General features: G+C 56.6%; 1 protein-coding gene across 1 annotated transcript in view; it reads left to right on the forward strand.

Moving 5' to 3' along the window:
* DOCK1 (dedicator of cytokinesis 1) overlaps positions 1-27,878 on the forward strand; it is a 288,779-nt gene that overhangs the window by 47,128 nt on the left and 213,773 nt on the right. The window contains 13 exon segments of the mRNA XM_070432089.1: positions 91-239; positions 3,066-3,201; positions 4,111-4,161; positions 4,163-4,269; positions 5,860-5,941; positions 6,356-6,491; positions 10,436-10,508; positions 14,193-14,335; positions 18,342-18,467; positions 21,340-21,464; positions 22,439-22,537; positions 23,300-23,372; positions 27,644-27,747. Coding sequence (XP_070288190.1) covers positions 91-239; positions 3,066-3,201; positions 4,111-4,161; positions 4,163-4,269; positions 5,860-5,941; positions 6,356-6,491; positions 10,436-10,508; positions 14,193-14,335; positions 18,342-18,467; positions 21,340-21,464; positions 22,439-22,537; positions 23,300-23,372; positions 27,644-27,747 — 1,404 coding nt within the window.

Raw genomic sequence — 27,878 nt, forward strand, 5'->3', positions numbered from 1 at the left:
CACGTGTATTTGGACCCCCCCCCCCCAACCCCCCCCAGTGCTGGGTTATGCCAGAGTGTTGACCTTGGCTTCTCTGCCCCCTCCGTGTAGCAAGACAACAGGGAGATGTTCCGCAGCGTGCGGCACATGATCTACGACCTCATCGAGTGGCGGTCGCAGATCCTCTCTGGGACGCTGCCCCAGGACGAGCTCAAGGAGCTGAAGAAGAAGGTCACAGCCAAGATCGACTATGGAAACAGGTGTGTTCATTTGGAAGCTGATTTCATGCTTAAGCGATCCGGTGCCATAACATCGACCGAAGCCTTGAGGAGACTAAACTCCTATTTTATCATAAAGCCAAACTTCTCACGGCCAGGCAGTGGCGTGGCTTTCATGTTTAAAGGGAGGAGCTTTTTCTGTTGCATCTCGAACACCAGGAGTTTTCCGAGGCGCAGTAGAACCTGCTATTCTCTTCAGGAAGCGGGGTGAGGGGCCTGCCCCCCCCACCCCCCATGGGTTCTAGATACAGGATGTTTGACATTGTCACGTGAAACCCATTTCATGGCCACCTGCCTGAAAAACCCACACTGTGGGAGCTTTGATGTCATTTTCCACGAGAGCATTGTATTTCCAGGGTATGTCCAGAGACCCCCTGCCTAATTTGGCTGCGGGAAGCTGCCGGAGTACCTGATGCGGGGACAATGCAGTTAAGAAAGGAGGTGTTTCCAAAGGGATTTACTCCTTTGATGGGAAGCACAGTCGGTGGGAAGACAGTGTTTTGCCCGAGGAACTGGAGTGCGCGCCGTCATCTCTCTAGCCCAGGGCGCTGCACATAGCTCTCTAGGTCCTTCTTCAGGGAAAAACGGTATAAAATAGAAGCACAGTGTTGCGAGTTTGATGTTAAAGTGGCTTCCGGGAAACATTTGACAAAGGCCATTTGATTAAAGTCAAGGACCCTCTTTCTAGCAAAACGCACGTGCCGGACGCACACACGGCTTCGCATATGGTGTCTTGGGCGGTCCCAGCCCCCTTTCCTCAGTGGAGCTTCGGCGTCCAGGGTGTTCGTCTCCGACGGGCTAGATTCTCTTGTTCGGCTAAGATGCTCCTTGCTCATGATTCGGGGCCTCTGAGCAGTGGTTGCTGAGAAAGCCACAAAGAATGGTTGGCAGGCCACTCCCTGTGATGGCACGTGGCATTCTGGGAGGAGCGTGGGTGCCGCCAGGAGAGGGTCCTGGCTCAGAATCCAGGCCCTGGGCTCCTCCAGGTGGCTCTCTGACTTGAAGTGTCCTCCTTCGCGAAGTGGGTCTGGCCATCTGCCTTGGCAGAAGGTGGTGAGGCATCGGTGGCAGGATGGATGTGCACAGGAAGTGGTGAGGCGTCGGTGGCAGGATGGATGTGCACAGCAGGTCGGCACCGGCCTGGGTGCGCTCCGCAGGATGCTGATTCTGTGTGGGGGGCTTTGTTAGCCTGGACTTTCTGGCCAGGCCTAAACCCAGGAGCTTAGCAGCTCTGCCCACACCCCAATGGATCCCCTCCCCAACTCATTAGCATTGACTCCACCCACCTCGAAGCGACCCCACCCACACAGCACTAACTGTCCAGGGCCCTTGCAGGGCTGGGGGAAGCAGTAGGATTTGCAAAGGCAACTAATGAGAGCTGACAGGGCTGCCGTAGAAATCGTCTTCTTGTTCCTCTCCAGGCGCCGTAGTCATTGCAGGGACTGAGGCTGTGTCCACGCGGGACAGGGACTCTTTGCTTAAAAGCCTGTGTGCTCTCGTGCCCCTGACAGGCCGCCATGGGTCCTGCTTCACCATCAGTGAATTTGCTTAATTGATATTAAAAGGAAAAAGTTAGATTTCTGAGGTTGCTGTCCAAATGGTGAGCACGAAAACTGCCTGACGCGTGGTCTTACTCGCATCACAGCGGACGCTGGGCGGCCCTCAGGGAAAGAAGCCGGGGGTCAGTTTGTCAGGATGGAGTCTTTATTCCCAAGTCCACGTTCCTCTTCACCTTGTGCCCATGAAAGACATTCTCTAGTGGAAATTTGTCTTTCTTTAAACAGACTTTCCTAGGTTTTATGGTTAAAAACATATGACAGTGTTCTGCTTCAATAGACTTGTGAGTGGCAGGCAGGAAATCTCAGAGGCAAAGTGTCAGTCATCTGTGGTCTAGATCAGCGGTTCTCAACCTGTGGGCTGCGACCCCTTTGGGGGTCGAATGACCCTTTCACAGAGGTCGCCTAAGACCACCGGAAAACACATATATAATTACATCTTGTTTTTGTGATGAATCACTATGCTTTAATTATGTTCAATTTGTAACAAATTGGGAGTCACCACAACATGAACTGTATTAAAGGGTCGAGGCATTAGGAAGGTCGAGAACCACTGGTCTAAATCCTCATGTTTTCGTACCACCGTGGCACAACCCTTTCTTTATATACTCACCTTTGTTCCTTAAATAGAAATGATGCTTAAAAAAAAAAAATCACCAAACCAGTTTGCTGGATTTGGGAAAAGGGAGAGAGTGTTGCCAAAAAAACATGTAGCTGTGGATGGACAGCTTTATCGGCCAGACGCGGCCAGACGCGGCTCACGGTTTCCGTCGGCTACTATATTTCACCATCTGGCCAGAAAGTTGCTTCCTGCTGTCGTGGATAACTTCCATATGTTTGGCATTGAAACACGGAACCTGTTCATTGCAAATCTTCTGATGGGCTAGTGTAGGGATTAGAACTGACTCGAAGTAGAAGGACGCTGGGCGGTGGGACTCCCCGGAACAGATACAGCGTGTGGGTGTGTTAAGCTATTGATACTGTTCATATAGCAACTAATAATGCACTTGTCACTTGGGCTTGATAGATCTGTGACATTCCTCACTGTAAGACAATGGAAGTTTTTGTTATTGATTTATTTTTTGAATTCCCAGGAAAGTGACCTTGTAGAATTACGTTTCCTGAATATTTGTGGGTGACCCCGACTTTCGATGGTGTTTTTCTCTGCTCAGCTACTTGGACTGAAGGTGTGTTAGGAGAAGTCAGAGCCCTTGGTCTTTGTGCCTGAAGTTCTGAGTTCTTGTTGTTCCAGAATTCTCGATTTGGACTTGGTGGTAAGAGACGAGGATGGGAACATCTTGGATCCGGAACTAACCAGCACCATCAGCCTCTTCAGAGCTCATGAAGTGGCGTCCAAACAAGTGGAGGAAAGGTTACAGGAAGAAAAGGTGCGCATAGCGCTCTGCAGTCCGCCATTCACCTCTGGGCGCTGCTCCCAGTAACAGCTTCAGCTCTAACGAGTCCAGCACCGGCCAAGCCAGGCTGTGCACTGAAAAGGACCCGCTCAGGCACAGCCACACGGCGTGCTCCACACGGTGGTGAACGGAGTGGGGCCTGCTGCCAGGCGCGGTGCTGATGGCCTGGAAGGATTCCATCCCTCTGTGTGCAGGGGTGTTAGCAGGCAGGGCCTTTTTATATTTATTTTTTATTTATTATTTAAAAATATGTTTTTATTGATTTTAGAGAGAGAGAGGAAAGGAGAGGGAGAGAGAGAAACATCAATGAGAGAGAGACATCGATCGGCTGCCTCCTCCTGTGGATCGAGCCTGCAACCCGGGCATGTGCCCTGATTGGGAATTGAACCGGGGACCTCTTGGTTCATTGGTTGGCGCTCAACCACTGAGCCACACCAGCCGGGCGGGAGGCAGGATTCCAATGACATTTGTTCTCACCTCCTGGGAAACGACACTTGATTCTGCACAGCTTCTTGGCTATGTGTCCGGGTGACATTTTAAGCCCGATGGGGGCAGGAACACACGTCTTAGTGATCTTTCTCATCTTCTGTGGCCTTTCGAGGCATCCTGCGTAGAAAGTAGGTTTTCGGGGTCCGTGAAATGATTCCGGGTCTCTGAGGAAAGTGCTCCATCTGCGCCCCGATGGCCGTGGCTGTCACCTGGGGTGCTGTTATGTTCCGCTGGCTGCGTGCCGGTTCTGAGAACTCAGGGACAAGGAAGTGACTGTGCCCCGTGTGCTGGCAGGTTATGCCTGGCTTTCTGTTCTGTAGGAGATTAATAAAAGGGCAAGGGTTCTCGAAGAGTGTTGCTAATGTTGCCTTTCCACATTGCTTCCACTTCCAGTCCCAGAAGCAGAACATGGACATCAGCCGGCAGGCGAAGTTCGCCGCCACCCCCCTCCCTGGCCTTGTTCGTCAACCTCAAAAACGTGGTGTGCAAAATCGGAGAGGATGCCGAGGTGCTCATGTCCCTCTATGACCCCGTGGAGTCCAAGTTCATCAGGTCGGTGCCATCCTGATGCTGGGGCAGCAGCCCCGAGCCGTCCCAATGTCTTACTCCTGCCAAGAGCCCTCGGGGACCCACGGGCCAGACTCCCCTCAAGCGGCCGACCCCTCTGCTCTCCCGGGACAGTGTGGTGGCAGGCAGCCCAGGCTCTGGGCCAGGGTCAGCCTTCTCCTGTACACGGGTACTTTTTTTCTAATATATCTTTATTGATTTCAGAAAGGAAGGGAGAGGGAGAGAGAGAGAGAAACATCAATGATGAGAGAGAACCATTGATCAGCTACCGCCTGCAGGCCCCTACTGGGGATCGAGCCTGCAACCCGGGCATGTGCCCTGACCAGGAATCAAAACCTGACCTCCTGGTTCATAGGTCGACGCTCAACCACTGAGCCACACCGGCCGGACTTCATGGGTCTTTTACATTGGAGAGCTTCAGTCTTTTGAAGTTTCAGGGGCCCAGCGACTGCAGATGGAAGTAACACTTGTTTCCTCTGTTCCTGGGGGCGATAGACCCGGCTTCCCCACGCTCACGCTCCTCTTCATCTTCTTGTTTGAACTTCCCTTCTCTGTGACTGTCCCCGTGGGCAGTGTCTAGACCGGGGCCTGCCCCCTGGAGCCTCCCAGTTAATCGTTATGCAGTGAAACGCAGTAAGCCCCGTCTGGCACCCTGTCCTTGCTGGCGTGGTCTTCTCTTCCCCACTTCCTTGCTTTTGTCCCTCAGTATGACCTTCTCTTTGTCCAGATGGAAAGAAGGATGGTTTGAGTTATGTGTGAAGCATGTGTGTGTGTGTGTGTGTGTGTGTGTGTGTGTGGTGTGTGTGGGTAAAACTCCAGTACCTTCACGCGTGTTACTCAAAATTTAAAAAGTGAGTGTGCACCAGGAAGCAGACCACGTGAGTGGATTTCACGCTCACTTCACATACGGGCTTAGTTTCTCCGGACACAGGCTCCGTCGTACTCGGCTTGTCAGGCTGTGAAATAACGCAGTGTTTATTTCCTGCCGTAAATGAGTGAGTGGGGAATTTTATTTATTTAAAAAAATACGTTTTTATTGATTTTAGAAAGAGAGGAAGGGAGAGGGCTAGAGAGATGGAAACCTCCAAGAGAGAGAAAGCGACGTCGATGGGCTGCCTCCTGTATGCCCCTACTGGTGATGGAGCCTGGGCATGTGCCCTGACTGTGAATTGAACCTCTTGGTTCATGGGTCGACACTCAACCACTGAGCCACCGTGGCCGGTTGAATGGTAAATTTTAGACTACAGTCATTCTCAATGACAAACACGCTTTAGAAGTAGTAAATGTTGAAATGCCATTTTCAGACAGTTCCTTTGGGACTATAACCCTAGACGCCCAGGGTTGAACCCGCCCCAGGGTTGTGTTCGGGCGGATCTCAGATGCCCCCGTGCGGGCAGTCGCTCCTCTCCTCCGTTCGAGGAGCGGCCGAGGTGCTTGGCGTTGATACTGCTGAATGCCCGTGGTTGTCTGCTCTGTGAACCTCCGTGGTATTAACCATCAGCCAGCGTGGATGAGCACTGAGCGCCCTGTTATCGATGGAAAAATTAATTTGCTTTTCTTTCTTTTTCTTTCCAGTGAGAACTACCTGGTTCGCTGGTCAAGTTCAGGATTGCCTAAAGACATAGACAGATTACATAACCTGCGGGCTGTTTTCACCGTAAGTGCGCCCGGCGATGTTGGGTAGAGTCGCTCAGCGTTCTAATGACTGTGTTTAATGACCCCGCTCTGACCTCTCCCCACACGGGCACATGGTTCCTGGCATGCCCGTCATGCATGGTCATGTCGTCATAATGACCCCCTTCCCGGAAGTCCTCTGGGTCCCTAGCTTCCCGTAGCATCCCCCGAGCAAAGACCGACGGCATTCCCAGCACACATCTCTTCCATGCGGACGCAGGTTCCCCCGACGCTGACTGACTATAGTTACCCAGCTCCTCTCTGGTCCTGAGCTACTTACTAAAATGCTAAAAGCTGCATAGGAACGCGTCTCGATGCCTCTTCCCGCCCTCTGTCCTGGGGGAACCCGAATTGAGAGACGGGGCTCTGGATAACGTATGGAAATTCACGTTCCTAGGACCTCGGGAGCAAAGACCTGAAGAGGGAGAAAATCAGTTTCGTCTGTCAGATCGTCCGCGTGGGCCGCATGGAGCTGAGGGACAACAACACGAGGAAGCTGACCTCGGGCCTGCGGCGGCCCTTCGGCGTGGCCGGTAACCATGTCTCCTTGTCCTCGCGGGTCTCAAGGTCACCACACTGGCCCCGAGGGGAGCTGCTGCTGGGTACTGCATTGGTCAGCTCTTCTGTGGGAGAGAAAATAACCTGTCGGTTCTGTCCCCGGTGGTTTCACGGCGGGGGGCTGCGCAGGATGCCGCCTGAGAGCCACGTGCCAATCAGGTGCTTGGCCCCCTCTCCTGGGGGCACCCTGGCCCTCGTGCTCAGCCTGGAGGGCAGCCTGGCCTTGGAGGTTGTCAGGCCTTCTGGACCTGGCCATGGATTGGCTTAGGAGTGAATTGGCAGCGAGTGGTCAGCAGCCAGGGGGACACAGGCTCCGCCTCCATGTCTGTGCTGGGCTCCGTCTTGTTCGGTGGCCGCCCAGGAGGAGGGAGCGCCCGGCTGCCCCTGCCGAGCCGAGCTGTCCGTGGCCCAGGAAGCTCTTTGGAGTCGCCTCTTCGGCTGTCACTCACTTCTCACCGTGTGCAGAGGCGGGTTGCCGGGCAGGGCCCCGCCCAGCCCTCTGTCTGTCCTCGTGCTGTCTGTGCGCCTTGGGATTCATGTGATGTGTCCGTGGGGAGAGTTCTTTCACTTTTTCTTTTTTTTGTATTTTTATTGATTTCAGAGAGGAAGGGAGAGGGAGAGAGAGATAAAAACATCAGTGATGAGTGAGAATCACTGGTTGGCTGCCTCCTGCACGCCTCCTTGTGGGGATCGAGCCCACAACCCGGGCATGTGCCCTTGACCAGAATCGAGCCTCAGTCTGACGCACTATCCACTGAGCAACACCGGCTGGGGTGGTCGAGTTCTTTCTCCGGGACACGTGGCCGGGTTTCTCACAGGAACCGCAGGGAGGCCTTCCTTGCCTGCGCTGCCAGGAAGCTCGGGCCCAGCTTCGTTTTGTCGTTTTGTTTTTAACCCCCTCTAAGCAGGCTTCGTTTTCAGAACAGTTTTAGGTTCATAGCAGAGTTCAGCAGAAAGTACGGAGATTTCAGAATGTTTCCGCCTCCTCCCCTCCTCCCACAGGCAGCGCCTCCCCACCACCTACAGCCCCCCACACCCACGTTAACGTTTGCCACCACGGATGAACCCCATGGCCGCGCCCTCGCCCTTGCCACCCAGAGCCCACGTTTACAGCAGGGCTCCCCTTGCTGTTGCCCGCCCTGTGGGTTTTGATAAATGTCCAATGACTTGTACTCCCCCCCTAAGTATCAGACCCAGTTTTCACTGCCCTGGAAGCCCTCTGTGCTCTGCCTGGATTTTTCTGGAAAAACATATCCAGCCATTTAAGTAAATGATTGACTCCTTCCCAAGATTCGGTAACATGCGTTGTGAGGCAGCACATGCCCGTTTACTTCCGGCCGGCTCTGGGGTGGGGTCTGCTCTAGCGTGGGGTCTGCTCTGGCGTGGGGTCTGCTCTGGGGTCGGGTCTGCTCTAGCGTGGGGTCTGCTCTGGGGTGGGGTCTGCTCTAGCGTGGGGTCTGCTCTGGCGTGGGGTCTGCTCTGGGGTGGGGTCTGCTCTGGGGTGGGGTCTGCTCTAGCGTGGGGTCTGCCCTGGGGTGGGGTCTGCACTGGGGTGGGGTCTGCCCTGGGGTGGGGTCTGCTCTGGGGTGGGGTCTGCTCTGGGGTGGGATCTCTGCACTGGGGTGGGGTCTGCTCTAGCGTGGGGTCTGCCCTGGGGTGGGGTCTCCTCTGGGGTGGGGTCTGCTCAGGGGTGGGGTCTGCTCTAGCGTGGGGTCTGCCCTGGGGTGGGGTCTGCTCTGGGGTGGGGTCTGCTCTAACGTGGGGTCTGCCCTGGGGTGGGGTCTGCTCTGGGGTGGGGTCTCCTCTGGGGTGGGGTCTCCTCTAGCGTGGGGTCTGCTCTGGGGTGGGGTCTGCTCTGGGGTGGGGTCTCCTCTAGCGTGGGGTCTGCTCTGGGGTGGGGTCTGCCCTGGGGTGGGGTCTGCTCTAGCGTGGGGTCTGCTCTGGGGTGGGGTCTGCACTGGGGTGGGGTCTGCTCTGGGGTGGGGTCTGCTCTAACGTGGGGTCTGCCCTGGGGTGGGGTCTGCTCTAACGTGGGGTCTGCCCTGGGGTGGGGTCTGCCCTGGGGTGGGGTCTGCTCTAACGTGGGGTCTGCCCTGGGGTGGGGTCTGCCCTGGGGTGGGGTCTGCTCTAACGTGGGGTCTGCCCTGGGGTGGGGTCTGCCCTGGGGTGGGGTCTGCTCTGGGGTGGGGTCTGCTCTAACGTGGGGTCTGCTCTGGGGTGGGGTCTGCACTGGGCTCCGTGGTGAGTGAAATCTTGAGGGTACGGCTGCCTTTTGCGAGGTCCCCGAGCACGGATTCAGGAATCCTGTCACGTTTCCATTCCTCACCTCCTGAACACGTGCATGAACATTGCACCTCTATTTTTCAGAACCTGTCGCACCTCTTCTGGGTAATCTCATATTATGGTTGAAGCACCTGTAATTTTTCAGGATCCCTATTTCTCTTTGCCGCCTCTAGGGTAGTTTTAAGGAGATATTTTATTCTTCCCTCTGATGCATTGGGCTTCCCTGAAGTGACCAGAGCGGTCACTGACAGTGTGTGTACCGGGGGCCTTCCCACCCGCTGCTGTGAAGGCTGCGGTTGTCAGGCACCAGGACAGTGATGAGTTCCTGTGAGAGCACCGACTTCCCAAAGCCCAGTGCCATCCCAGCCAGGCCGACCGCTTTCCCTTCCTTGTTTATTTTTATGTTAATCCTCACCCAAGGATAATTTTCCCATTGATTTTTTTAGGGAGAGTGGAAGTGGGGGGAGGGAAGAGGGAGAGGAGAGAGAGAGAGAGAAACATCGATGTGAGAGAGACACATTGATTGGTTGCCTTCCACACACACCCCGACCAGGGCAGGGATCGAACCTGCAACCCAGGTACATGCCCATGACCGGGAATGGAACCCATGACCCTTTGGTGCCTGGGCGGACACTCCAACATCGAGCCCACTGGCCAGGGCAGCTTTCCCTTCCTGTAGATTAATTACAGTGGGATCTTCCCAGCCTCCACATGTGGACTTGTGTGTGGGATGAAAACGATTTATGTTTTGATTGGCGTGGCGTTTCCATGGATGTGTGCATTTTTCAAAACTCATTGAACTAGAGTACAATCTGTGCATTTAATTTACATTTTTTATAAAGATAAAGGTCAAAGCATCCTTTCCCCGCAGACTCTCCCTGAGCCCCACTTCTCCCCTGTGGCCTCACCCCTCTATGAACCCTTCATTGCAGATCCCTCCGCACACACACAATTGAACGTATTTGCCACCTGGCCAGACTATAAAGACCCCGAAGTAACAGCTGTGTTTCCCCACGACCTGCTGTGACAGCCACAGGCGGGAAGGTGGGCTCGGGGAATCACCATCCCAGTTGAGGTCCTCCACTACCCATGCCAGGGCTTAGGTCAGGGGTCCTCAAACTTTTTAAACAGGGGGCCAGTTCACTGTCCCTCAGACCGTTGGAGGGCCGGACTATAGTTTAAAAAAAAACTATGAACAAATCCCTATGCACACTGCACATATCTTATTTTGAAGTAAAAAAACAAAACGGGAACAAATACAATATTTGTATTTGCATGTGGCCCTCGGGCCGTAGTTTGAGGACCCCTGCCTTAGGTACTCGCTTTTCTAGAACATTCCAACCCACAAAGTCCTCCTGGGAGGTGCCCCCGCTAGGGGGCCCGTCGGATCCCAGGCAAAGGGATTGATTACATGGAACTCTGCCCTTGGAGCCCCGCCCCCACTTGGCCAGTGTTTCGGAGACTGTAATTCATCTTTCAAACGGGAAGATGAGTGACCTGACTGTAAGGAACTTGCGCCACGCGGCTCACCCCGCTGTGTGTCAGCGGGCGCTCTGCTGTTCCTTTGTTTGCTTGTTTGTTTTTCTCTGATGATGGCATGTCAGCAAAACAATCTCTGTTCTGTTCTTGTCCCCAGTGATGGATGTAACAGATATAATAAATGGAAAAGTGGACGACGAGGACAAGCAGCATTTCATCCCCTTCCAGCCGTAAGTATGGAGCCCTCAGCATGCGCAGCGGGCGCCCCAGAGCAGCGTGTGCTGGTGACAGTGATCTTCATGGTCAAGTCCGTCCGGTCAGCACACGCAGGGATGGGTTCTTTGGAAATAACGAGAAGCCCGTGTAGTCACTGCTGTAGCGCATGGAATTTTGTAGCCAGAAGAGAGCCCTGGGTTCGAGGTTGGTCCTGCAGGTAGAACACTTTCCATGTGATCCCGGAATCGCCTTATCACGCAGGACACGCAGAATTTCGATTCCCTCCGAGCGTGGATGTTTCTTTATGTAATTGATTTATTCTCGTAGCGATTCACATTCTCCAAGTACAGTGCTTTCAGATTCCTCACAGGAGGCTGCTGTTCCTAAAACAGCAGACCAAACCAGAGAATGATGGGTGCTTTCCTAGAGCGAGGAATGACTCCTCCACGCCCGTGCTCAGGCCGCGGGCGCTCCTGTCTTGGTTGTTGCCCAGCGGCCTGGATCCGCACCCACTTTGAAGGATTTGTCTGTTCGGACAGATGTCTGTAGAGAGGCGGGGGCCTTGGGAGGCACCCGGAGGAGACTGGTTCGATCGATGCTCCAATGTGAAGGCAGATCCCGTAGAAAAGGCTGAAAGGCCTGGTGTCATTTCCCTGGAGATAACGCAAGAGGGTGTCCAGGGCATGGTGAGCCGTCACTCTGCGAGCAACCCTGCCCCTCAGACGGGGCCCAGAGAGGAGGAGGAATTAGAATGGGCGAGGCCACGCGTCAGACAGCTTCCCCCGGGGTGTGCGCTCTCGGAAGAATAGGTGACAAGGAAGGACCGGCACAGGGCCTGCCCCGGTTCTGTCTCTTCTCCTCTTTTCTGGTTTGGCTTTAGTGGCCTCAGACTCCAGACAGGTTTTATTGTAGAAGTTGCACACCGTCTCCAGGTGCTGGCTGCGGGGGTTTGCAGGCAGGTGGGTGGCTGCAGGAGGCCTGTCCCGGGCCGGGGTGGGCTGGGCAGCAGATGTGGGGTGCACCTCCGTTGGCACCACCAACCCTTGACCGACGGACCAGTCCACTCAGGCCGGGACTGACCCCGGCTTCTAGGTGAGAGTGGAAGGGCGAGCTCTGTAGGCAGGTGATCTGGTCGCACAGCGTCCGGAAGCCTGGCTCAGCAGACAGCTCTGCAGTCTTTTCGACAGAAGAGCAGGAACCCCTGCGGTGTTGGCTTGGAGGGCGGTTCTCCTCTATGAATCTCCCCACAGGAGGCCGAGGCCCGATGTGGCTTCTATTTTTCTGTCCAGTCCAGCAACCACCAGCCATGTGGGCTATTTCAGTGAATGGAAATTAAATGCAATTAGATATTCAGCTCCTCAGTCACACGCATCCCTTTTAGCGTGCCCAGTGCTAACGTGTCCATAGGGCTGTGGCTCCCATATGGGTCAGCGCAGATATGGGACATGCCCGTCATTGCAGAATAGTCTATGGCAGCGGTTCTCAACCTGTGGGTCGCGACCCCTTTGGGGGTCGAATGACCCTTTCACAGGGGTCGCCTAAGACCATCGGAAAACACATATATAATTACATACTGTTTTTGTGATTAATCATTATGCTTTAATTATCTCAATTTGTAACAATGAAATTGGGGGTCACCACAACATGAGGAACTGTATTAAAGGGTCTTGGCATTAGGAAGGTTGAGAACCGCTGTTCTATGGGGCGGAGCTGCTCTGGAAGCACACCCAGTGCATCTAGTTACAGAGGAGCCCTTGCACAATCTGGAAGATTCCTCCGTGCACAGGGGGGATGTCATTTTGAACACGGGCAGCTGTGGAGGTAAAATACAAGATACACCTTTATAAGATGATGATATTAAGCTGCTTCCTTTGCCCGTTGAAAAGCTAGGGGATTCGATTCTTAGTTGTAGACGCACTGATCTCAATTTCACTGGGACGTGTTACGAGCTACTCAGGACAGTTTTCTTTTACTTTATTTTTTAAAAATATGCCTTTATTGATATTTAGAGAGAGAGAGGAAGAGAGAAGGATAGTGAGAAACATTGACCGGCTGCCTCCTGCATGCCCCCTACTGGGGATGGAGCCCGCGACCCAGCATGAGCCCTGACCAGGAATCGAACCGGTGAGCTCTTGGTTCATGGTCGATGCTCAACCACAGAGCCACACGGCCGGGCTGCCCAGTTCTCTTTAATGCTGTTGTGTATATGAGACCTGGGAGTGTCTGGAGGCCCAGTTGTAGCCTTTAGTGGGAATCGCCCATTGCCTGCCCGCGACTTCTGGGAAAAGTCAAAGGAAAGAAAACAAAACACGGGTTCCCGGTTGAAAAGTTGGGGGATTCGATTCTTAGTTGTAGATGCGCTGATCTCAGTTTCACTGGGACGCGTTACGAGCTACTCAGGACAGTGAAGTGCCACCATCCTTTTCTGCCTTTTAGCGAGACATCCACTTCACAAAGTGTTATTACAGGGTGAGCTCTTCCTGGGATTTGACACTCAAACTCCTTGCTCCACCAAAGGAAGGCTGATCACGTACAGTGGATATTTGCAGCGTTAGGAACAAACCGCAGCTTTTAGGTGCAGAATAAGCAATGAAACCCGCTCTTTGGGAAATGCGTGCTAATGACACCGTTTTTTTGCTCCATTAAAACTGATGTATGATGTTGCAGGGTAAGTTTAGGGAAGGGAAGCGCAGTCCCTCTCTCTCTCGCTGTCTGTCTGGTCACCGGGGGAGTCAGTGTAAGCAGTCCTCAGCTCCTGAGCAATGGGCCTCAGTGGTGAATAGCACGCGCCCTTGGTCCTAGAAATGAGGTTAAACGTTGTGCACACGACGGCTTTCCTCGCTCGCTGCATAGTGTCCGGCTGTGCCACACCACCTTTCGCTCTGCTCACGTCTATGAACGGGTCCTCACTCATGAGCCCTGAAAACATTGATGGGCCCATTCATACTTATTATTATTTTATCCTCACCCGAGGATATTTTTCCCATCGATTTCGAGAGAGAATAGAAGAGAGGGAGGAGGGGGGAGGGAGAGAGAGACATCGATTGGTTGCCACCCACACACACCTTGACCAGGGCCAGGGATCAAACCCACAGTCTAGGTATGTGCCCTCGACCTTTTGGTCCAACCGGCCAGGGCTCACATTCATAATTGCGCCACGAATTTCATGTTCCAGGGATGGTCGTTGGAGTCTCCAAGACTGTGCCATTCTTTTCCCATGGAGTTCACGGCCCTTTGGGGCGCCACCCAAGTGGTGGCACGGATCCTTTTTAAAAATCTTGACTTTGCTTTTTCCCTTCAAACCACCTGCCCCTTGCCCTACTACACTAGGCTTCAGAATGATTGAAATGGAAGGAATGTCCATAAATTTCCTTGGGATTAAATGCCACCCAACTGCGTTCCTTCCGATTAGCTCCCTTTTTACTGCTTAGGAGAAGGGGGTGAGGTCTGGTGCCCGCTTGTTTCCCCGGGATAGGGCCGACCTCGTTTGCTGTACTGTTCTCGTGTGGTTCGGCATTTTCCTGATCAATGCTCTCCCCTGTCTCTCTTGTCACCTATCCTGTCCTCTGTCGTGCGTTGACTCACGATGACTCTCTCACACTCGGTGACGATGCTCTCTTGTGTCCCCTTGTTACCGTGACCTCTGGGTCTCTGTGCCCCTTTGTCTCCTGTGGTCTTGGTCGTCCCGTGCCCTCCAGGCTCGCGTTGGACGACGCCATTCGACACAAGCCGCTGAACATGTCATCCCGTTTTTCACCCAGGGTGGCAGGGGAGAATGACTTCCTACAGACTGTTATAAACAAAGTCATTGCTGCCAAAGAAGTCAACCACAAGGGCCAAGGTACGTATTCTGCTGTTTTGTTTCTGTAACTGTCCACTGGCTTGAGTTTGGACAGTGCCGTGTGGTTTGCATTTTAGTTTGATGATGATCATGACGATGGTGATGATGATAATAAATACAATGATGAAGATGATGACAATTGTGATGGTGGTGATGATGAGGAGGAAGAGGGTGGTAATGATGATGGTGGTGATGATGGTGAGGGGGAGGAGGAGGTGGAGAATGGTGATGATAGTGATGGTGGTGATGGTGGTGGTGATGGTGATGTTGATGGTGGTAGTGATGGAGATGATGATGGAGATGATGATGGAGATGATGATGGTGGTGATGATGGTGAGGGGGAGGAGGAGGTGGAGAATGGTGATGATAGTGATGGTGGTGATGATGGTGGTGATGGTGACAAGGAGGAGGAAGAAGAGGATGGTGGTGATGGTGATGTTGATGGTGGTAGTGATGATGGAGATGATGATGGAGATGATGATGGTGGTGATGATGGTAAGGAGAAGGAGGAGGAGGAGAATGGTGATGATAGTGATGTGATAATGGTGGTGATGATGATGGTGGTGATGATGGTGACAAGGAGGAAGAAGATGAGGATAGTGATGATGGTGATGGTGGTGATGATGATGTTGATGATGGTGATGTTGGCAGCCGGGGATAATGTCTGTAGTCGTTTGCCTGACAAAGGACAGGATAAGGTGACAAGAGAGACAGGGAAGAGCATTATGAAGGTTTTCTTGCTGATCACCCTTGTAAGCTCTGCTAAGAGCCAACTTCCTTGATGTGAGGGTTCGACAGAGTGGGAAACAATTAAGCCTTTGGAAATCAGAGTTGATGAGACTAGAAGCGACTCATCTGTTTGCCTTCCCCAGTCTTATCCAGCCGCTCCTTTCATCCTAATCATTTTGAAAAGCACTTGAATGGCCTCACAGGAGCATAGAGTAACCGTCTCCGGCTGTTATTTCACTTGCTGTTTAGAGAAACATGAGATGCTCGACATACCCACCTCCGCACGTGCTCCTGTCGCAGCGTTCCTTGCCGGTGTCGGCCTAATCGCTGCCACTTTGTTTTCTGAGACGCCCCCTCCCGCCCCCCGAGATCGTGGGCTCATTTTGCCCTCCTTCCCCTTCAGTTTTGTGATGGAGGGATTTCTCCTTCCCGCGGCCCGTCTAACACTCATCATTTTTAATCCCACACCGACAAGCTCCCCAGCAGCTGCCCTTCTGTTGGCAGAGGCGATGAATCAGTCACCTCGGCTGGTGACAGCTGGCACTCGGTGGCCGGGAGGCCCCGGAAAACAACTGTTTACCCAGGCCCTGCCCAGCCGAGGGGAGGGTGCCGGCAGAGCCCTCCTGCCTGGGGCTGCTTCTCGCACCTGGGGAAGTCCACTTCTCAGCCCCTGGTTCGATGGAGACTTCCCGTGAGCTCCTAGCACTCAGGGAGCAACCCCGATGCATCGTCTAGTGAGCTGTGTCGGTAGCGTGTAAGGAACAGTCCCCTTGATTCCCTTCCCATCGCTCTCAGGGAGGGTGAATTGAGTCCGAGGAGCCCACCCTCTGCAGGGACCTTGGCTGTGAACTACACCCTCCCTGGCAACCATCCGTGAAGCAAAAACCCCAACCCCAACGTCATGAAATGTAACCTCTCTGGCCAGAGCCTTTTCTTTCTTTTTTTTAAGTCAGTCTCTGGGGTGGGCCCAGGCACCTGTATTTTTAAAAAATATCTTTGTATTGATTTTTAGAGGGAGAGGGAGAGAGAGGGAGAGAAAGATAGAAACATTGGTGACAGAGAAACATCATCGGTCGGCACCTCAGCCATGTGCTTTGACTGGAAATCAAACCATGACCTCCTGGTTCATGGGTGCAGGCTCAGCCACTGAGCCACCATCATCATCACCATCCCCCTCCTCTTCCTCCTCCCCATCGTCTCCATCCTCATCATCCCCATCATCACTACCACCTTTACCGATGGCAGACAGAGCCGTGTCTAGCTAACCCAGGAGTCATCTTCTCAGAGCCCTTTGCAAACCATGGGGAGGTCCAATGGCAGCTGTATCTCTGGAGACACTGTCAGCTTGGGCCCCAGGACCCTGGCTGCCCTCGGCTCTCCTGCTCTTAGATCCTCCGTGTTGATGAGCTTGTACTATTCAGTAACAGGAAGAGCGAAGAGCGGGGCTGGCCCTGTCCCATGGGGCTGGCCTGGTCCTGTGGGGCTGGCCCTGTCCCGTGGGGCCGGCCCTGTCCCGTGGGGCCGGCCCTGTCCCGTGGGGCTGGCCTGGTCCTGTGGGGCTGGCCCTGTCGGGTGGGGCCGGCCCTGTCGGGTGGGGCTGGCCCTGTCCCGTGGGGCTGGCCTGGTCCTGTGGGGCTGGCCCTGTCGGGTGGGGCTGGCCCTGTCCCGTGGGGCTGGCCTGGTCCTGTGGGGCTGGCCCTGTCCGGTGGGGCCGGCCCTGTCCGGTGGGGCTGGCCCTGTCCCGTGGGGCTGGCCTGGTCCTGTGGGGCTGGCCCTGTCCGGTGGGGCCGGCCCTGTCCCGTGGGGCTGGCCTGGTCCTGTGGGGCTGGCCCTGTCCGGTGGGGCCGGCCCTGTCCCGTGGGGCTGGCCTGGTCCTGTGGGGCTGGCCCTGTCCCGTGGGGCTGGCCTGGTCCTGTGGGGCTGGCCCTGTCCCGTGGGGCCGGCCCTGTCCCGTGGGGCTGGCCCTGTCCGGTGGGGCTGGCCTGGTCCCGTGGGGCTGGCCCTGTCCCGTGGGGCTGGCCCTGTCCCGTGGGGCTGGCCCTGTCCGGTGGGGCTGGCCCTGTCGGGTGGGGCTGGCCCTGTCCGGTGGGGCCGGCCCTGTCCCGTGGGGCCGGCCCTGTCCCGTGGGGCTGGCCTGGTCCCGTGGGGCTGGCCCTGTCCCGTGGGGCTGGCCCTGTCCTGTGGGGCTGGCCCTGTCCCGTGGGGCTGGCCTGGTCCGGTGGGGCCGGCCCTGTCCGGTGGGGCTGGCCCTGTCGGGTGGGGCTGGCCCTGTCCCGTGGGGCCGGCCCTGTCCGGTGGGTCCGGCCCTGTCCCGTGGGGCTGGCCCTGTCCCGTGGGGCTGGCCCTGTCCCGTGGGGCTGGCCCTGTCCTGTGGGGCTGGCCCTGTCCCGTGGGGCTGGCCTGGTCCGGTGGGGCCGGCCCTGTCCGGTGGGGCTGGCCCTGTCGGGTGGGGCTGGCCCTGTCCCGTGGGGCCGGCCCTGTCCGGTGGGTCCGGCCCTGTCCCGTGGGGCTGGCCCTGTCCCGTGGGGCTGGCCCTGTCCTGTGGGGCTGGCCCTGTCCCGTGGGGCTGGCCTGGTCCGGTGGGGCCGGCCCTGTCCCGTGGGGCTGGCCCTGTCCCGTGGGGCTGGCCCTGTCCCGTGGGGCTGGCCCTGTCCGGTGGGGCTGGCCCTGTCCGGTGGGGCTGGCCCTGTCGGGTGGGGCCGGCCCTGTCCCGTGGGGCCGGCCCTGTCCCGTGGGGCCGGCCCTGTCCCGTGGGGCTGGCCCTGTCCCGTGGGGCCGGCTTGGTGGTGGTCCATAGCCCAGCGCTCTGCCGCCCGCCTCCTGCAGAGCTCAGTGCTGCTCAGCAATTTGGAACGTTGGGTTCGTGAAGCTGAGAATTTACCTCCCAGGTTCTCCTCTGTTGTCCCCCTTGGGAGAATGAGAAGCGAAAGCCGGTCAACCATCCCCCCAAAAAGCTAGCTCATGGTTTACCTTCAGTGCACGTGAGCTCGAAAGCCTCTGGTCCTGGCAGAGCTGGCGCTCAGCACTGTCCGCGTGCACGCCTGTCCTGCGGCCCCGGCTGAGCGGGATTTGTAACCCAGCCAACCCGACGCAGGTGATGCCCGGGCCAGCCGCCTCCTCCTGTCCCCTCTCCTCCCCTCCTCCTCATACACGACCTTTTCTCTTACAGCCTTATGCCCTGAACGAGGAGTTGCTCGTTCATTGAGCTGGTTTTGTGATGCCTTCTTTTAGACACGGACGAGATAAAACGTAACGGACGTGCCTGTTGTCTCCCTAGGCCTGTGGGTCACGCTGAAGTTGCTCCCTGGAGACGTCCATCAGATCAGGAAGGAGTTTCCTCACTTGGTGGACAGGACCACGGCCGTGGCTCGGAAGACGGGGTTCCCCGAGATCATCATGCCCGGTAAGAGCCGCTTCCTCCCGCGTGGCTGACCGTGGTGTGGAGGTAGCTGGCGTTTGGGGACGTCACAGAGCTGGCCGCTGAGCGCCACGTGGACAGGGACCCGTGGGAGCTCCGGCAAGCAGAGGGCAGGTGCTGCGGGCTGGGCCAAGGGCGGCGGCTTCTCTTGGTTACAGCGACCTGGGAGGGTGGGGGGAGCGACTGCTCAGGGAGCCGGAACAGGGACTAGAGCAGTGATGGCAAACCTATGACATGCGTGTCAAAGGTGACACATGAACTCATTTTTTTGGTTGATTTTTCTTTGTTAAATGGCATTTAAATATATAAAATAAATATCAAAAATATAAGTCTTTGTTTTACTATGGTTGCAAATATCAAAAAATTTCTATATGTGACACGGCACCAGAGTTAAGTTAGGGTTTTTCAAAATGCTGACACGCCGAGCTCAAAAGGTTCGCCATCACTGGCCTAGAGGGTGAAATAAGCCTCTGCCAGCTTCTCAGCCTGAGAGCCCGAGCCTTCTGTCAGCAGCTGGGGAGGTGCCATGGCTCTGCGGGCCCGGCCTTGGCCGAACCACGCCCCCTCGCTGCCGCGGCCATGGCGGGAAGCTTGTGCGTCAGGTGGGGTCACATGCGGTTGCGGGTGCAGGAGGTCCGGCGGGGTCTGTGGGGAGCTGTGTGGCAGTCCCTGCCAGGCTCCTGGGTTGGTGACGATGCTTGTGACTGTCCCAGGCTAAGTTGGGTCCCTCTAGGACTGAGGCGATCCTTTATGATGGTGCTGTGGGTTCACAGGGGTGCCCTGGGCTCCCCTGGTTTCTGATGCTGTAACAGCGTTGAGTCATCCAGACGGTGGGCCGAGTGGAGGGAGCACAGTGTAGGTGAACACACCCTGTCAGGTTCCGGCTGTGTGACAGCCCCCGGGGGAGGTGGTGGTCACTGCCTCCTCGCCACAGTGTCCCCAGCGCTGACAGGGACAGGCAGGACCTGGTCAGGCACCCGGCTCGCGGTCCCACCCTGCTCCTCCCTGGTGCTGGGCCCCGGGCATGTGCTGACCCCTCTCAGCTGCGGTCTCCTCATCTGAAGAATGAGAATAACATTGTCCCCGCCTGTCGGACTGGTTGGTGCTCTGAGCTGCCAGGATAAGTAGCAGCAACGCCGAGGCCCGAGGATCCGCACCGATCAGCTCAGGGCCTGAGGCACAGCAGCCAGCCTCTCTGGGAGGCCCCCAGCTTCCTCCCACGGCCTCCCTCCCTCCCCCCGAGGACGCCCTGGAGCTGGAGGCACGAGCCACAGCCTCTTGGGAGCTCCCAGCTGTGGGTCTTCCTCTGGCGGCCCCGCAGTGGGTGTCTCCGGGCCAGCAGGAGAGGGGACTTGGTGTTTAGCCACCTCCCAGCGTGGTGGTCCTCTGGCTGGCGGGGCCTCTGGGGGCCGCGGGCCCCCTTCGGGGTTATTTTGTGCCTCGATAGACCTTTCAGGCTGAGGGACCCCGCAGCCCACCCTGCCTTACGGATGACCGTTAGCAGTGGGTGGCTAAGTGGGTGGGAGGCTAGGTGACTGTCCCAGGTCGCACAGCTCACTGGTGGCAGGTCCTGGGCCCACAGCCGTTCCTCTAGCCCGGCCCTGCGCCCCGTCATTCCCAATGACGCTCAGGGTCAGGGTCCTGGTGTGCTGCTTCCGTCCCCAGCAGCTGCTGCGGCTGCCTTATCGGCTGCTGGGATTCTTATTATAACGACTTTGAAATGAAAGCTTAATTTCCACCTTGGTTCCATGAAAAGCAGAACAGAGCAGAAAACAACAACACAGAAAGCAAGGAGGCTTCTTAAGGGATCCTTGTCCTTGGCCCAGAGGGGGCTGTTGCTACTCAGGACGGAACTGTCCCGCGTCCCCTGAGGGACAGGGTGGGGCACCCGCGGGTGTGGCCGTGGGACAGCAAGGAGCAGTCCCGGATGTGATGCTTCCCCCACATCACGCAGCTAACGAAGCTTCGCTAAGTTCTCCCCGTCGGGCCCCTGTCAGGGCTTCCTCTGTGCTCAGTGCGAGGGATGTCTTGAACCAGGAGGTCATAGTTCCATTCTCGGTCAGGGCACGTGCCCGGGCTCCATCCCCAGTGTGGGACGTGCAGGAGGCAGCCTGTCCATGATTCTCTCTTATCACTGATGTTTCTGTCCCTCCCTCTTCCTTAAAAAGACCCACAGGTCTGTTTATTCTCCTGCTCCTCGGGGTCCCCGTTCAGGCTCCCGGTAGCTGCCCCCCAGGAGGGTGGGAGAACCAGGCAGAAGGGTTCTCTTCTGACGCGTCCCTGATCCCTGGTCCCTGGTCCCTGATCCCAGGCCACTCACTGGACAGGGCTTGTGGTTTGAATTGTTCATCAGCTTTTTGCTCAGCTCCTAGTAAAACACACAAGAGGCCCCCCTCGCCCGTTGTCCTTGGTGTCCTGGTTGATGTCAGTGATATTCCTTGGCACCGGGACTATGACCACAGCCAGTGGTCTGACGGGTGGCGACAGCGGCCCAGGGCGCCATGGACACAGAGGAGCTGAGTCCTTGCAGACACTGCCAGCATTCGGTCTGCTCAGGGCGTGGGCCCCCCAGAGGAGTGGGGCGCCTCTGCCCAGGGCAAGACAAGACCCAGCAGATAGTTAGGGGCCTTGGCCTGTTCCCTCTTTCTCGCACTCTCACCACGAGGATGAAATTGCCCTGGTCGTGCCTCGATAGGCGGAGACTATTTCGTGGGAAGTATTTTGTGACCCTCGAACGCAGCATTCATAACGCTCAGCTAGGAGAGGCAACGCGTTAGACCCTTTTGCAAAATTCCCGTTTACACAATGGATGACGGATTGATTGGCTTTCAAGGTGTAATTCCCCTCCCCCCGCCAGGTGATGTTCGAAATGACATCTACGTGACATTAGTCCAAGGAGATTTCGATAAAGGAAGCAAAACCACGGCGAAGAACGTGGAGGTTACGGTGTCTGTTTACGATGAAGACGGCAAGCGGCTGGAGGTACGGACTCTTGCGAAGTTAACCGTAGCGTTTAGTGTTGCTTCCAGGTGTTCACCTCTGACCTCTGCACAGACTAGGAAAGACCTGCTCCTGATCTGGGGGCGCCCGGGGCCTGGTCTTCCTTCCCTTCTCCTGCTGCCCTAGACGTGGGTTTCCGAGGGATCCTGGCAGCGGCCTGGAAGTTCAGAAACCGCTGTTAGCTCATTGGAGACACGAGGGAACTTGGTGTCCAGAGAAATCAATTCACTTGTTCAGGTCAGAGCGCAGGCGAGAGGTGGAACTGGGTTTGAACTTGGACATCTGACCTGTAATAACACGGAGTTGGCCAGGTGGTGGTGGGACCAAGGCCCCCTCCTGAGCGGCCACAGCAGCTGCAGGACTCGGGTCCCTGGGATGTGCCCAGAGGCCGTGGCCTCCTCTGTGACCGGAGGCTAAGCCAAGGCAGGTGTCCCAGCCCCTGCCAAGCTGGCTCTGTGTACCGTGGCTGAGGGCCGTGCCCTGTGAGGGCACCTGGGGCCCAGCTCTGCCAGGAGGAGGGGCACCCTTCTCTCCGGGTGGCTCTGTGCCCTGTCCCAGCGGGCAGTGCCGAGTGGTCAGCGTTCAAGCTGGGGACGACCTGCAGGGTGTGTTACCACCTCCTACATTTTGTCTGGAGCCCTTTATTCGGGGGGCCCTACCGAGGGAATCAGGCGGCTTCCTGCAGCCCTCCTGTGGGTGTCGTTAGGGGTGAGGGTGAGAAGGGTGGGGGACAGCAATCCCAGGTGGCTTGGCCCCTACAGTCTGGGAGTGGGGTTGATGTTGGCCGCGGGCATCGGATGGATGTGCCTGGCATCGCTGGGAGCGCGCCATGGGCAGTGGGTGATTGGCATTCCCGGGCGCTCTCTCCTCCCTCGGGCTCGGCTCATGGGGCGGGAGGTGGGGAGGACGCTGGCCGAGCTCTGAGGCCTGATGGAGTTCTGTGCCCTCTCCCTCAGCACGTCATCTTCCCGGGCGCCGGCGACGGGGCCATTTCCGAGTACAAGTCCGTCATTTACTACCAGGTCAAGCAGCCGCGCTGGTTCGAGACCGTGAAGGTATCGTTGACGTGGCCGTTTCGTCCCGTGGGGTCCGTGGTGAAACGCTCATCTGAGCCTAGGGGAGTCCCCTCCTCCCACCCCAGGGGCCGCCCGCGAAGGGCACCTGAGCCTCCCGCCAAGTCACGCAAGGTCGCTAAGGAGCCACGCGGGCGTTTCTTGGAACACATTCCCTCTCATGTCCTTTTAACAGAAAAGTAGGACTTTCACGGAGACAAATGAGAGAGTCCCTGAACGACAGCTGTTGTGTTTCTCCTCCTGGGTCTGGATTATGTAGGAAATGCTGCCCTTACAGCAAATGGAGGGGAGGGGAGGCTATGAGAGGCCATGGCAGGGCCTTTCACGGGCCCGCGGCGGCTGTGGCTGCAGATGTGCGAGGGGCGGGCGAGGGCAGTCTTGGCCGAGCGGCCATGCAGTCGCTCTTTTTGCTTCACCGTCAGTCACAACAAGAACGCTTTCACCCTGCCGCCGGGACAGGCCCTGCAGCCGCCGGGGAAGCCCGACGCCTGGGGTTGGGCTAAGGACAGAAAAGTCGGCTTTAAACCCAGAATCTTAGCAGTAGGGTCAGAGCCTGTAAGAACCGTGAGGGCCCTCACAGAGTCCCGGGCACCCTTTACAGTGTTACCTCCTGTTCCCGAGGCCGCTGCCTTTGGGACAGCACCTGGGGGTTAGGCATCCCTCCCCCGCGCTCCCGGGGACAGCGCTGCCCCTGCGAGGAGACTGCGCCAGCGGTGCTTACATACACTTCCCTTTTTCCACCAGGTGGCCATCCCCATCGAGGACGTCAACCGCAGTCACCTCCGCTTCACCTTCCGCCACCGCTCCTCGCAGGACTGTGAGTAACCACTGTGCTATCCGGGGTCGGTCAGCGGGAAACTAGGGGGCAGGCTCAGGAGGCTGCCCACGTTCTAGGCCTGTGGTCGGCAAACTCATTAGCCAACAGAGCCAAATACCAACAGTACAACGATTGAAATTTCTTTTGAGAGCCAAATGTTTTAAGCTTAAACTATATAGGTAGGTACATTGTTATTAACTTAATTAGGGTACTCCTAAGGCTTAGGAAGAGCCACACTCAAGGGGCCACCAAAGAGCCGCATGTGGCTTGCGAGCCGCAGTTTGCTGACCACGGTTCTAGACTGTTCTGGAAAGTTCTGGATAGTTCTGGAACTTGGTTCCCCAAACACAATGAGGTCTCAGTCTTCAGCTCATGCCCTGGGGAGTGTTAACGACCTTTCCCTGAGCCCATCGTGGGAGATCTTCATTGTCTTCTCCAATGTTTCGGAGGAGGCACTGCTACTTGCTGTTCTTGTGAATCCCTCCCATCCATTCTGGCTTGTAATGCTGGTCCACCCATCAGAAAAGTCACTGAGGCAGGGGGAGATTTCAAAACCTGGCTCTTCCTGCTCCGCGTGTGGCCTAGAACCCCTTGAGGCCTGTCGGGGCGGCCCCGGTGTCGAAGCAGAGCTGGGGTCCAGCTAAAAGGGTCAGGGTTCAAGTCCAGTGGGAGAAGCAGGGGTGAAGGCTGGCAGCTTGGGGATCCCTGCCCACCATGGCAGCCTGCTGTAGGGCCATGCCCTGGCCCCCGGCAGCCGGCCGGGCTCTGCTAATTGTGTGCGGTCCTCCCGCCAGCCGGCCCTGGGTAAGCACAGCCATGAATGGATGTTCACCAACATTCGCTGTGCTCGTACCGTGCTGCTGGCACGAAGGTCTCCATGTCCTGTAATTAGTCCTCACAGCAATCCCACAGGTTCCATGTGATCAAAACTCCGCATGATGATGAGGAAACCGAGGCTCAGACCCCTCCACAGGGGCCCAAAGTCACCTTGTTAGTCGGGGAAGGGCTCTGGCTCAGACCCGGCCTGTGTGCCTGAGCATCGTGCTCCCACGTCTCTGGGAGGAGCCAGGCCACTTTCATCACCTAGTCTTTATTTGGCGCCTGCTGTATACATAACTCATGGAGCGGGTTCTCCTGCAGAACTGAGGTTGGAGTTGAGGGCCGAGGCCAGCTTGTAAGAGCCAAGTAGAGAAGGGCATCTTGGGGAATCCTGTGAGCAGAGGAGTGGGGTGAGCAGAGGGGGGTACATGCATGGGGTGACACTTTGGGGTCAGGTACGTTCTTAGGCAAGGCCGTGGGGGCTGGCTCCCCGCATGCGTGGAATGGCAGGGGCGGGAGTTGGCCTGCAGGGAGCAGGTAGGGAGGGACGCTGGGGGGCAGGGGCACGGTTCTCGAATCCACTGCGGTCTCGTCTCACAGTGTGAGCACGCTCCCCCTTACAGCGAGCTCATTCTCTCTAATTAACAAATCACACTAGGGCGGAGGGGTATCTTCCGTAGCATTTTAATTTTCAGAATCCTTGTTTTTCCTGTCAGTTTTAAGCACTCATTATAGACAAGATGCTATCACCCGACATCTATGACACATTTGTATAATTAATGAAGTCTCCCCGGCCACAGCGTGTGGGGGCTCGGGAACGTGTGCAGCATCCAGAGCGTGCTGCCGATGAAATCCCGAGCTGTCAGCTGCCGGGAGGAGGGTGGCCTGTGGCCCGGGGCTTCCCCGCGGCCCCGTCTGCAGACACGCGGGGTCGGAAGTGGGAACACCCGAGACCACAGTGCACCTCCCCTCCCAGCACAGTGTGAGCTGCTCTCCCCCTCGGGAGCAGGCGATGCGATTTCTCAGACTGGGGTCCGCCTGCCCGCGGGGTAGGAAAGTTTGCTGCTGATGTGACTATCGGACATGCTCCAGCAGCTCATTAGCAACTCCAGAGCCAGCAGCTCCCTGTTACAGGGGCGCCAGCAGATGTGTGGCTTTGGGGCCCGGCCTGCGAGGCGCTAATGTCCCCTGCTGTTCGGGGGCCTGCTTCTGCAGCACGTGGCCCTCTGTGGCCCCTGACACTTTGTAAAATTTGTATCTGCCCCGTAATCGCTGCTAATGAGCATGTAACAAGTGCAGCGGTCCCCTTGCTGGGAAGATGTACAGTGTTACTAAAAAAAGTACCCTTTTTACTCTGTGCCACTTGACAGTGAGATCAGGGGGAGCCCTCGGCTGACGGGGATGGTCACGTGGTTTTGCCCTTCGCGGCGGCTTTCACAGAGACGGGCTTTATATTTTTTCACATCGGCTCACACTTTGAAGAATCTGATCTTTTCACCTGAACATGAATTAAGATATTTCATGTTTTCTAGTGCCCTTTTACAAAGTTCTTTTTTTCGATTCCTAAGGTACATCTCTTTTACTTTTATTATATTTGGTTAGTCCATCATTTATTCATTTATCTAATTAGCATTTATTGAGCACCTACTATGTGCCAGATACTGATGGGCAGCAGAATGCCAAGGCTAATGAGACGTGTTACCTCAGCTCCTGACTCAGGGTGGCTGAGTCTGCTCCTCTCCCCTTTGACCTCTGGCCTTTCATCTCTAAAAAGAGAGTCTGGGATACGTCCCTTTCAAGATGTTTTCTAGCTCTGAGCCTCCGTGTTTCCTTGCTGCGCTCAGTTCGCATCCTGAGGAATCCACGTGAATCCCGTTCTTCGTCCAGACTCCTTATGCATCCCCAGCTGACCTGGGTCCTGCCTGCCGTGGGGCCTCCCTGTCCACTCCTCACCAGCCACCCTGGCTGTCTGTCCCCCGACCAGCCAGACCCAGTCCCCTTGAGGACCCTGCACTGGCCATCGGCTTCCTGCAGGATTCACACCTTGGCCCATAGGCCCTTCGTCCTCACTGGGAGACCTTCTCCAGCCATGCAGGGGTCATCGCTGCCCCCACCGCCACCCCTAACAGAGCACCGCCTTTTACTTCCTTTGTATCTGAAAGAACTCGTCTGTCAGCGTCTCCCCGAGTAGAACAGGCCTCTCTTGCGCATGTTATACCCAGCGAACACAGTCTCCTGTCCTGGGGAAGCGGCAGAGAGAAAACACACACTGTCCCTGCCACTCACGGTCCAGCGGGTGAAACTCACCATCAGCAACCACAACACACGCACACGCACACACACGCACACATGCACACACATGTGTGCCCGGTCATGTGGTGACAAGCACTGTTGTTTGACTCAGCTCGGGCAGCCAGAACCAAATGCATGTTCTGGGGCGTAGCGAACAGACATTCATTCTCTCACGGTTCTGGAGGCTGGATGTCTGCGACCCGGGTTCTGGAGGCTGGATGTCTGCGACCCGGGTTCTGGAGGCTGGATGTCTGCGACCCGGGTGCCAGCACAGCCCGGCTGGGGGGAGGCCCCTCCGGGTGGCAGAAGGCGGCTTCTCGCGGTGAGCCCTGCTGTCCCTATCAGGGTCGGCTCGAGGGGGTCAGAGCTGCAGCCTTCGGGCCTGATTGAACCTTCACACCTTCTCACCGGCTTGTCCCCTACAGTCACCTCTGGGTTAGGGCCCCAACTTACCAACTTGGGGGACACCATTCAGTCCATAAACTATGAAGAACCACAAGGCCGGTGGGGGGAGCATGTGACCAGGCTACTCTCTTGCTGTCTTAGCGGCTGGTCACTGCCTCGCACGCGGGACCAGCAGACACTCGCTGGCGGGGAGGGACACGTCTCGCCTGCGGTGCCTGGCGGAAGCACATCCCTGCCCAGGAGAACAGAGCTCCCCCTCAGTCTGCCTGCGGTTAATGTCAGTGCGCAGGGCCCGGTAGGAATCGACAATCTCGTCTTTCCCATCGAGAGCCAGTGTTCGCAGTGAATGGGCTGCCCTCCGGCTGCCGTTGACGATGGCCTTGTCTCTGCAAACCCTGCCCGTTCCCACTGTGTGTGTCCGTGCGTTATGGGCACGCGGTCTCCTTAGTATCACTTTCCCAGTGTCACTCCTGGTTTCCGGTCTCGCAGGCTCTCCTTCCACATCCTCCCGGCGCCCTGGGGGCTTCCCTGAGATTCTGACGGGGATCGCTTGCTCGGAACTCACAGGTTGACTCGGGCACCGCCCATCCCTGCCGGAGAAGCGTCTCCTCCTGGCGACCTGGTCTCTCTCCACTTATACTTCTTTCAGGGCAGTTCTGTCAGGTTGTCCGTCAAGGTAGCCCTGGTGGCGTCTGATGTTTCTGACATCACGTGGCCACGGCAGCCGTGGGAGATGGTTATCGATTTCTTTGCAGCCAAGGATAAATCCGAGAAAATATTTGCACTGGCGTTTGTGAAGCTGATGAGATACGACGGGACGACGCTGAGGGATGGCGAGCACGACCTCATCGTCTACAAGGTAGGCGGGGGACGGGGCAAGGTAGGCTGGGTCGGGGCAAGGTAGGCCTGGTCGGGGTAAGGTAGGCTGGGGGTCGGGATAAGGTGGGCGGGGGTCAGGATAAGGTAGGCAGGGGGTCAGGCTAAGGTAGG

The sequence above is a fragment of the Myotis yumanensis genome, unplaced genomic scaffold, assembly GCF_028538775.1.
Source record: "Myotis yumanensis isolate MYYU_CA2020_CCGP unplaced genomic scaffold, mMyoYum1.0.hap1 SCAF_13, whole genome shotgun sequence".
In the NCBI taxonomy this organism is placed as follows: domain Eukaryota; kingdom Metazoa; phylum Chordata; class Mammalia; order Chiroptera; family Vespertilionidae; genus Myotis; species Myotis yumanensis.